The sequence below is a fragment of the Oncorhynchus keta genome, chromosome 30 (genome assembly GCF_023373465.1).
Source record: "Oncorhynchus keta strain PuntledgeMale-10-30-2019 chromosome 30, Oket_V2, whole genome shotgun sequence".
NCBI classification, from domain to species: Eukaryota; Metazoa; Chordata; class Actinopteri; order Salmoniformes; family Salmonidae; genus Oncorhynchus; species Oncorhynchus keta.
In genome coordinates, this window is record NC_068450.1 from 29600229 (window position 1) to 29611286 (window position 11058).

The 11058-nt window shown below is 40.6% G+C and overlaps 1 protein-coding gene across 3 annotated transcripts in view; it reads right to left on the reverse strand.

The window, feature by feature from the left end:
* slc34a1a (solute carrier family 34 member 1a) overlaps nt 1–8536 on the reverse strand; it is a 33601-nt gene extending 25065 nt beyond the window's left edge. Inside the window, exons 1-7 of one of the 3 annotated variants that reach the window (XM_035744135.2) lie at nt 8450–8509; nt 6486–6534; nt 4522–4602; nt 4198–4386; nt 2151–2297; nt 1643–1786; nt 658–769 (exon numbers count right to left, since the gene is read on the reverse strand). In XM_035744135.2, the coding sequence (XP_035600028.1) occupies nt 658–769; nt 1643–1786; nt 2151–2297; nt 4198–4386; nt 4522–4602; nt 6486–6519 (707 nt within the window). In that variant the 5' untranslated portion in view covers nt 6520–6534; nt 8450–8509. Of the gene's footprint in view, nt 1–657; nt 770–1642; nt 1787–2150; nt 2301–4197; nt 4387–4521; nt 4603–6485; nt 6535–8449 lie in introns of all 3 variants that reach the window. The other 2 variants (XM_035744134.2, XM_035744136.2) reach the window with 2 other exon arrangements.
* Between the last annotated feature and the right edge of the window lie 2522 nt (nt 8537–11058).

Below are 11058 nucleotides of genomic sequence, written 5' to 3' on the forward strand. Positions count from 1 at the left end.
TTTTGAGATATTTTGTAGTCACTTTGCGCAAGTTGGAACCGGTGTTTTTCTGGATCAAACGCGACAAATAAATGGACATTTTGGATATATATAGACGGAATTAATCGAACAAAATGACCATTTGTGATGTTTATGGGACATATTGGAGTGCCAACAAAAGAAGCACGTCAAAGGTAATGCATGAATTACATTTTTATTTCAGATTTTTGTGTCGCGCCTGCAGGGTTGAAATATGCTTCTCTCTCTTTATTTACTATGGTGCAGTCCTCAGATAATAGCATTGTTTGCTTTCGCCGAAAAGCCTTTTTGAAATCTGACATGTTGGCTGGATTCAAAACAAATGTAGCTTTAATTTGGTATCTTGCATGTGTGATTTAATGAAGGTTTGATTTTTATAGTAATTTATTTGAATTTGGCGCTCTGCATTTTCCCTGGCTTTTGGCTAGGTGGGATGCTAGCATCCCACATATCCCAGAGAGGTTAATAAGGTTAGTGATATGGGGTCAACAAGCTTGAGAAATGTCATTGCTGCTGTTGATAGGCTTATATATGGTTAGATGATGTTATACTGTTAACATGACAGCACATGAACTGGAGAGAAGTACAGTTGTACAGTTCACTGCACAGCCTCTCTCCTCTCCTCCCATCCCCTTGTACCGTTTGAAGTCATTTCTCTCCCCTGCCTGCATCATGGCTACAATGGTGTTGGTAACCGATGTCCCAATGTTGGTCCCCATAATGATAGGAACGGCAGACCGGACCTCCAGCACTGTCAGAAGGAAACAGACAGACAGACAGACAGACAGACAGACAGACAGACAGACAGACAGACAGACAGACAGACAGACAGACAGACAGACAGACAGACAGACAGACAGACAGACAGACAGACAGACAGACAGACAGACAGACAGACAGACAGAGTTACACAACCTCCCATATTTATGTAATGACTTTGGCTTCTTCTCAAAGACTGCATAAAGTGCCATGATTATGGTAATGCTCAGGCTTAAATATTATCAAACCTGACCCTTCCTATTTCAAAATGCTTTTAATGGAGGGAAAACTGAAGGTAATTTGCAGGTGAGTGGAGGCATCTCCGTTTTTAACTGAAGAACTGGTTTTATTTTTGCTGGGGCCTATTATGCAGATGATGACCCTTTGCGCATTCACACATACATACAGCTCACAGACAGACAGGAGGCACAGAGAAGCTGGGCGGTTGTAATTGCCCATAATTCCCCTGGTGTCCTCTCTGAGATTGGCTGCTGAGACAGAGACAGTCCTGGCATACTGATGTACCATAGCCACTGGTCACATACACACAGTGAATGAGAGGTCTCTGTGGATAACCCCTATTGGCAGCAGACAGCCCACCCCAAGAGACTGTTATACATAAGTAAGCACTGACAATGATGAGAGAGCTCCACCACTTTGTTTCAAATTCATAATCATCTTGTTTCACTGGTCCCTTTAATCCTATTCACTCAGTTAAGATTTACAAGCCATGTTTTCACCCTCATGCAGACCAACACAAGCCCAAAAACATGTATGCACACACCCACAAGACTGCAGGCACACACACACACACACCTGCACGAACACACACGCAGACGCAGAATCTCTCTCTCCAAGTACTCACATCCTGAGGAGACGAGGCTGACGATGATGGAGGTGGATGTGGAGGAGCTCTGGACCAATACAGTGACCAGTATCCCCACCACCAGCCCTGCTACTGGGTTAGACAGCACCGCATTGTCTTTGAAGATGTCCCCTGCTACCTTACCTTCAGTCACACACATACAGGATGTACAGCTCTTAACACATATCCTACACCATGACAATAGACAGGGTTTCCACCTTGTTCAGAGTTAGAGTAAACACACAGTTTACAGTACCATATCATGAATCAGTTTGTACCAATAGTATCCGTTTAGTTATGTCTAGTTATATAATAGTAATTGTCATCGACTCAACAGGTTTCCACAGGTTTTCTCATCATAGTCATCAAAATGCACGAGTCAGTTAATCTGACAAAGCACACCCAGAGAGGACAGGACAGAGTGCAAAAACATCCTAATTATAGTGAGACATAAAATCCCTCATTACCTAATTCATCTCGGAGGGACAGTTGAGTGTTATCTACTCACCCCCAGCCAGCTGGAACGCTGAACTCAGTGTGTCTAATGAACAGACAAAGAAGAAGAGGAGGAGGAGGAGGAGAGGGATCTTGGAGCAGTTGATGAAGAGTTCTCTGACTCTGTTGGGACTGAGCTCCATGTCAGGTTCTGCGGTGGCTGCTGATCAAAACAAGAGAAACAACCAGAGAACGAAAGAACGAGAGAAAAAGATAGAAAGAACAAATGCATTATTACAATGTTTCTTCCTGAAGAACAAACCAACATTTGTCCTAGTTAAGAAACAGTATCGCTTTGACAAGACAAGGCAACAACGTAATGACAAACTAAGCAAAGCCTCTCCCCATTGTGACCTAATTTTTGTGTGTATGTAGTGACATGTACTGTACATATAAGAGATAGATACACTCTTAACACACACTGATTAGTAATCTTTAGTTGTATTGTTTCTTTATTATTAATTGTGTACATTTGTGACTTTCGTTGTAGTTTTAGATATATACACAGTATATACACTCAGTGGCCAGTTTATCACAAAAATGGATTGCTTGTACCAAAAGTGAGTCACATGGCCGGGGCTTGCTATATAAAGCAGGCAGACAGGCATCGGGGCATTCAGTTACTGTTCCATTGTACGTTAGAATGGCCAAACGAGTGACCTAAACGACTTGGTATAATCGTTGGTGCCAGACACGCCGGATCCAGTATCTCAGAAACAGCTGCCCTGCTGGGCTTTCCAGAAGTTGAAGGAGAATGGCAAGAATTGTGCAAGCTAACAGGCAGGCCACAAACAGACAAATAACAGCGCAGTACAATAGTAGTGTGCAGAATGGCATCTAGGAACGCACAACTCGTTGTCACGGATGTGCTATTGCAGCAGACAACAACACCAGGTTCCACTCGTATCAACTGAAAACAAGAAGAAAGCGGCTCCAGTGGGCACGCGATCACCAACACTAGACAATTGAGGAGAGAAAAAATCTATGCCAAGGCACACTGAAGCTGTTCTGGCAAGTCATGGTGGCCAATGCCCTATTAGGACACTTTATGTTGGTGTTTATTTTATTTTTGTAAGGTTCTGTATTTATTGTCTTCGTCAATCTTGTGTTCTGTTTTGTTGTGTTCTTGAATGTACCCCTGTCTTTCATTTTTGTTCATTGATTTCACCTGTGTGAGTTACTCACCTGGTCTCATCAGCTCCTTATCTAGTTCAGTTCATTCTGTTTGTGCCTTTGTGAGGTATCGTTCATTTTGACTCTACTAAGCCTTGTCCTAGCTCGTTTGTCAGTACTAGTTATACTCTTCAGTCCCAGTTTTGATTCACCTGCCTGTTTGCCCACCTGTGTATGACCATTGCCTGCCTGTGACCACGATTCCTGCCTTCTGTGAAGGCGAAGTAAACACCTGCCACGCTCTGTGCATGAATCTACACCTTTTTCTCCCTGAGTATTCATTACAATTGTGGCAGTTACCTGTAGCAGCAGGCTACACAGAGAATGGAACAGCTGGAAAGGGGAAACGGCTTGAGTCGTAGAAAATGGAATAAAATATTGCGGATAGAATTTGGATAATCACTTCACTGAGAGCTTGGCCGTTTCTAAAAAGACGAATGATGGTGTTTTTGGAGCCTTTATTCATGTATTTTCGGGGGGCCCATAGTACACAAGGAGGATGAGGAAGTGATTTGCTGTTTTGGATACGTTTCTCAAAAACATGAAATCACAAAAAAGGTGTCTTGAACCTTCTATAATATACCATTTACATAAATGTGTTTGTAAAAAAAAGGAACATTTTCCTTTCATGTTTAATGTAAATTGTAAAGTGTTTTTGTCTGTAATGTATTATTCACTGTGTCAGATCCCAGGAAAACTAGCTGTCAGCTTTGGTGTGGGCCCATTAGGAGCCTAATAAAATAAAATAAAATGACTGACTAATAGGTTATCACAATGACTCTCTTCCACATTCACTACACAGTATCTCCTCTTGTAGCAGTGTTGATGTAAATGTAGTATAATTGCATGCAGGAGGAAAATGTGTCTGGAACTTCAGAGTGCTGTACCTTGCTCTTTGGGGGGACTGTTCCCTTCCCTTGGTTTGGAGGAGGAGGTGGGGGAGGTTGGTTCATCCTCCTGGCTGTACCCCTCCAAGCTGCTGATGAGGTCCAGAGTGGACCCAAGGCCTGACTCCCTGTCCTCCTCCAGGAGATGTTTGGGACGCAGGGAAGCGGGAGCGCCATGGGTCCGTCCCCCTAAAACCACAGTTTACATTTTACTGGATTCAAACAATTAATTCTGAATTTGAAGACAAAGAATTTATTGACAAAGTGCCTTGAATTCTCTGGGCACACTTTTTGATATGATAAAATATCACTCTTGGAATTTACCGTTGTAGTTGATCATAGGTTCCACGGTGGATGAAAGTATTGTGATTAGACGAGAGGACATGATGACTTCACTGTATAGGGCTGTAGAGAAAGAGTATCTTATTTTATTTGGCCATTTAAAATATATATATATATATATATATATATATATATATATATATATATATATATATATACACAGTACCAGTGAAAAGTTTGGAGACACCTACTCATTCAAGGGTTTTTCTTTATTTTTACTATTTTGTGCATTGTAGAACAATAGTGAAGACATATGAAAAAACACATATGGAATCATGTAGTAACCAAAAAAGTGTTAAACAAATCAAAATGTATTTTATATTTGAGATTCTTCAAAGTAGCAACCCTTTGCATTGCATTGATGACAGCTTTGCACACTCTTGGCATTCTCTCAACCAGCTTCACCTGGAAGGCTTTACCAACCGTATTGAAAGAGTTTCCACATATGCTGAGCACATGTTGTCTGCTTTTCCTTCACTCTGTGGTCAAACTCAACTCAAATCATCTCAATTGGGTGTAAACGGGGGATTGTGAAGGCCAGGACATCTGATGGAGCACTCCATCACTCTCCTTCTTGGTCAAATAGCCCTTACACAGCCTGGAGGTGTATTGGGTCATTGTCCTGTTGAAAAATAAATGATAGTCCCACTCAGCGCAAACCAGCGCAAACCAGATGGGATGGCATATCGCTGCAGAATGCTGTGGTAGCCATGCTGGTTAAGTGTGCCTTGAATTCTAAATAAATCACTGGCAGTGTCACCAGAAAAGCACCCCCACACCATCACACCTCTTCCTCCATGCTTCACGTTGGGAACCACACATGCAGAGATCATCCGTTCATCTACTCTGAATATCATAAAGACACTTTGGTTGGAACCAAAAACCTCAAATTTGGACTCATCAGACCAAAGACGTATTTCCACCAGTCTAATGTCCATTGCTCGTGTTTCTTGGCCCAAGCAAGTCTCTTCTTATTATTTGTGTCCTTTAGTAGTGGTTTCTTTGCAGCAATTCGACCATGAAGGCCTGTCTCCTCTGAACAGTTGAGGTTGAGATGTGTCTGTTACTTAAACTCTGTGAAGCATTTATTTGTGTTGCAATTTCTGGAGGCGTGTAACTCTCATGAACATATACTCTGCAGCAGAGGTAACTCTGGGTAGTCTTTTCAAGTCCTTTCAAGTCTTAAAGTAATGATGGATTGTCGTTTCTCTTTGCTTATTTGTGCTCTTCTTGCCATAATATGGACTTGGCTTTTGCCAAATCAGGCTTTCTTCTGTATACCACCCCTACCTTGTCACAACACAACTAATTGTCTCAAACACATTAAGAAGGAAAGAAATTCCACAAATGAACTTTTAACAAGGCACACTTGCATTCCAGGTGACTTCTTCATGAAGCTGGTTGAGAGAATGCTAAGAGTGTGCAAAGCTGTCATCAAGGCAAAGGGTGGCTACTTTGGAGAATCTAACATTTAAAATACATTTTTATTTATTTAACACTTTTTTTGTTATTAAATTATTCCATACGTGATATTTCATAGTTTTGATGTCTTCACTATTATTCTACAATGTAGAAAATAGTAAAAATTAAGAAAAACCCTGGAATGAGTAGGTGTGTCTAAACTTTTGACTGGTACTGTATACCAACAACTGTCTATAGCCATTGTGTTCCTCTTTTGTGGGCAAGGGTAGCAGGGAAAAAATAATTGACATGGTCGCTATTTGCCATACATTCGAATTCGAACTCAAGATGGGAGCAGTTAAATAATGAAACCATAAGGCCAACCCTCTGTAATTTCAGATGAGTCCTTCATTTATTGCAAATATGCCAATTTTAGTCACTGGCTATAAGAGGAAAAAAGTCAATAGCTTTAATTCCAAGGTTGAGACAGACTGCAATACCTACATATCAGAGACACATGGAACAGGGACAAACACTGCCCTTACCTTTCGTAACCCTCTCTGCTTTCACTGTGCTCATCCTTTCACCAGCTAGCTAAAGAGAAGGTGCGATAGCAGCCAATTAAATGTGAACAAAGGAAGACTACATTTTATTTACTGACAGCAGTCCTTGATGTAAGGGGTCAACAGTCCTCTGCTCTCTGACAGTACTCAGATAAACTTGTCTTGTAGACATCATCCCTACCAGTAAAGGCCTTGTCAGATGAAGAGAACACCTCTGTTCTCAGAAACATCACTCCTCAGAAACATAAATGTAACATCACTGTCCTCAGAAACATCTCTTTCCTAATTTTCCCCTCAAAATTTCCGGTGCTTATGGTCGTCAGACTGCCGGCCGACACTTTCTACAGAAATCAGACTCCCTTCCTTCAAAGTTGTCTTGTTCTCTCTGTAGGGGAAAGCTTTTTTCATGTCTAAGCTGTCGCTTAGAGGTTTTCAGATTGGGGACACCTGCGGAGTTGTTACAGCTAATGTGTTCTTAAAAGCCTAGAACCTTTTCTGTGACTGTGAGTTGAGTACTTATTTTAGAGTGACGGTAGCACTTCTGTGCCATCTTGCTGGTTGAGCTGTTTTCTGAGTGTGTGAGGAATCCAGGCACCAACAGAGTTACAGCAGGCTAATATATAAATCTACAGAAAGAAGTGAGTGCAACTCTGAATTCCTTTATGTGAGTGAGTGTGTGTGTGTGTGTGTGTGTGTGTGTGTGTGTGTGTGTGTGTGTGTGTGTGTGTGTGTGTGTGTGTGTGTGTGTGTGTGTGTGTGTGTGTGTGTGTGTGTGTGTGTGTGAGTGTTTGCGCGACTGCGGGTGTGTGTGTGTCCGTGTGTGCCTTCTAATTCTACCTACATGATGTACCTCTCCAAGATGAGAATTATTTTGTGGTTTGTATTCATTGTAAATAATGATGAGTGAGAAAGTTACAGACGGTCAAAGATAATAGCCCCAAGACATGCTAACCTCTCCTGTTATTGGTAATGGTGAGAGATTGGCATGTCTTGGCATGCACATTATTGTAGAAGTGTTTCAAAACATATTATATTATTTTTTACGTTAAAAGTTAGTCCAAAATGACAATACATTATTTATCATCCATTTCTATTGGGCAAAGAATCTTCTGAAACACAACCAAAATGAACTGCAAATGCATCCAACATTTTTGCAAAGTCACAAGCTAAGAATTTGGGTGTGTGTATGCGTGCGCGTGTGTGCACGTGTGTAAGTGCGTGTGAGCATATGCGATTGCCTTCTAATCCTATCTACATGGTGTACCTCTCCAAGATGAGTAATATTGTGAGGGTTTCTTGAAGAACAGCAAATCCCTTGAATCAATTATTAATAGGATATAATTAAGCAAGCATCCTGATGGATGGGAGCTCTCCAAAGACAAAGCAATATGTATTCATTGGAATGGAGTTATGCATTTACATTTTAGTCATTCAAAATTGAATCGTTCATGCAACTCATGTAATGTCTTATGTATAAAGGTTGAACAGCTTCGAAACACAGGGGTTGCATCCATGGTAAAGTAATGTGATGATCATTATCCTTAGTTTGTAGACTTACCTTTGGGTTTATCATAAAATTATACTATCACATCACTACATAGACCGTATAAAGTAGATCTCACATTACTACATAGATCTTATAAAGTAGATCATCACTACATAGACCGTATAAAGTAGATCTCACATCACTACATAGACCGTATAAAGTAGATCTCACATCACTACATAGACCGTATAAAGTAGATCTCACATTACTACATAGATCTTATAAAGTAGATCTCACAACGGTACATAGATCTTTTAAAGTAGATCTCACAACAGTACATAGATCTTATAAAGTAGATCTCACATCACTACATAGATCTTATAAAGTAGGTCTCGCATCACTACATAGATCTTATAAAGTAGGTCTCGCATCACTACATAGATCTTATAGTAGATCTCACCTTGGTTTGTCCCTTAGCGTAATGTTCCTTTGATGAAGTGTATCACCTAAAGTCACTCTCAAAGAAGAGACTCTTCATGAGGAAAATGAAAACCAGTCGTATTATATACCAGCTGACTGAGTTTAACGTTTAAAAAGGGACACCACTTGTCTTACTGATTAACTGGTCACATCATTGGGCCTCACACCATTAATCAATAACAACAATTGAGAACATTAATATCACATAAACTGAGGTATTCAGGATAGTGGCTGTTATGTTGTACCATGTTAGTTTATGTCATGGTTGAGCTGAGGTGGTTGTTCAATAGGGCATCATTTAATATAGACCCTCTGAGTGTAGATTAGAAACTGCATGGGAGGAGGATTTTTTCTATTGAATTAATAACTCAAATGATGTGCTTCTAAAAGCAGGGTAAATCTGACACCTACTGGTGAGAGTGGAATATTCTAAAAATTCTCCATTACAGACTGTCTGGTAATTCAAGGTGAGGTTCTCTCCACATTATGAATCTAGAGTGCTTATTATGTATTTCTCATCAAACAGCACTGGTGACCTGAGAAGACTCTGTACAACGAATGCTTTAATGGAATAAGATGGCTTACTGAAGATCTTCTGAACACACAGCAAGCGAGCGAGAGGGAAACAGAGAACATTCAGGGCCTCCCGTAAGTTCCCCAGGGTAAAGGCCTCCAGAGAGTGGGAGTTGTCGGATGTTAATTATTACTCTGTTCACTGAACTTTCATATCAGCAGTATTTTCACCCAGATCTTCTGAACCCAGGCCAGTAATAACCCCTGACAAACAAGAGAGAAACTGACACAACTGTGTCTCCATTCCTCCTCAGGGGAGATGGGAAGGTCCCCCATGGAAGATACAGGATCATGATATTTGTAGATCTTCAGCTGGTATTGAAAAGAGATTAACATGGAGGTTAGCAGGTGGGAGAGAAATCCTGGAGTTTCCCATCACATACACAAACCCGTGATAGAGGCAGGTCCAGGATCACCAGGTAAATCCTGGGTAATGTTGCTAATTCAGGCCAACTGTGCCAGTGCCAGGGCATTGTCTCTGCTGCCCAGCGTGGCACGGGGAGAAATAACACAGAGCACTAGTGGGCCAGCCATAACACATGCCAGCCAAACTACTGCTACCTTCAAACATGCCAGTGTAACACTGAAAACAGTACCAAGAGAACAGTGAAACATGCCAGTGTAACACTGAAAACAGTACCAAGAGAACAGTGAAACATGCCAGTGTAACACTGAAAACAGTACCAAGAGAACAGTGAAACATGCCAGTGTAACACTGAAAACAGTACCAAGAGAACAGTGAAACATGCCAATTGACATTGCAACAATCTAAGATAAATGAAAACATGACAACTGTACACCTAGAGTGGAAGTACATTGGAGTCCGCAATGATTGACACCCTTAAATAAAGATCAATAATAACTGTATAAAATAATTAACATACTGAGCTGTACTGTATTTGTTTATTTTTTACTAATACAGTTGCAGAGAGAAAGAGGTTTTGTTTAAGAACACTTTTTTCCCCCAAAAATAAGGGGGGTCAAAATGATTAACACCTCTAAAGATTCTTACAATTAGTCAAAAGTTCAGTGTTTGGTCCCGTACTCCTTGCACGCAATGACTACATCAAGCTTGTGACTCTACAAACTTGTTGGATGCATTTGCAGTTAGTTTTCGTTGCGTTTCAAATCTTATGCTTGATATAAATGTATGGTAAATAATGTGTCATTTTGGAGTCCCTTTTTATTGTAAATAAGAATGTTTCTAAACACTTCTACATTAATGTGCATGCTACCATGATTATGGATAATCCTGAATTAACCATGAATAATAATGTGTGAGCAAGTTAGAGGGTCAAAGATCATACCCAAGACATGCTAACCACCCCTGTTATTGGTAGTGGTGAGAGCATTTACAATAAAAGGTACTCCAAAATGACACTATTTAGCATTCATTTATATGTGGGGAAAAAAATCTGAAATAAACTGCAAATGCATCCAACAAGTTTGTCAAGTCACAAACTTGATGTTGTCATTGCATGCAAGGAATATGGGAACAAATACTAAATGTTGGACTACTTTTTTTATAATGTTTAGGGGTTTCAATTTTGACACCTACCTTTAAAAAATATATATTTTAAAATAAAATCCCTTTCTCTGAGTAATTGTATTGGTACAGAACAAGCTCTTTCCATGACAGACTGACCTGGTGAAATTAATCTGAAAGGGGATAATCTGTCATACTGGTGACCACTGGAGGACAACTGTGTGATCATGCTCTCTATGTCAGATGTGCATAAGACCTTTAAACAGGTCAACATTCACAAGGCCAGAGGGTCAGATAGATTACCAAGAAGTGTACTCAGAGCATGTGCTGACCAACTGGCAAGTGTCTTGACTGACATTTTCAACCGCTTCCTGACCAAGTCTATAATACCTACATGTCTCAAGCAGACCACCACAGTCCCTGTGCCCAAGAACTCCAAAGTAACCTGCCTAAATTACTACCACCCCCGCAGCACTCACGTATGTAGCCATGAAGTGCTTTGAAAAGGCTGGTCATGGCTCACATCAACA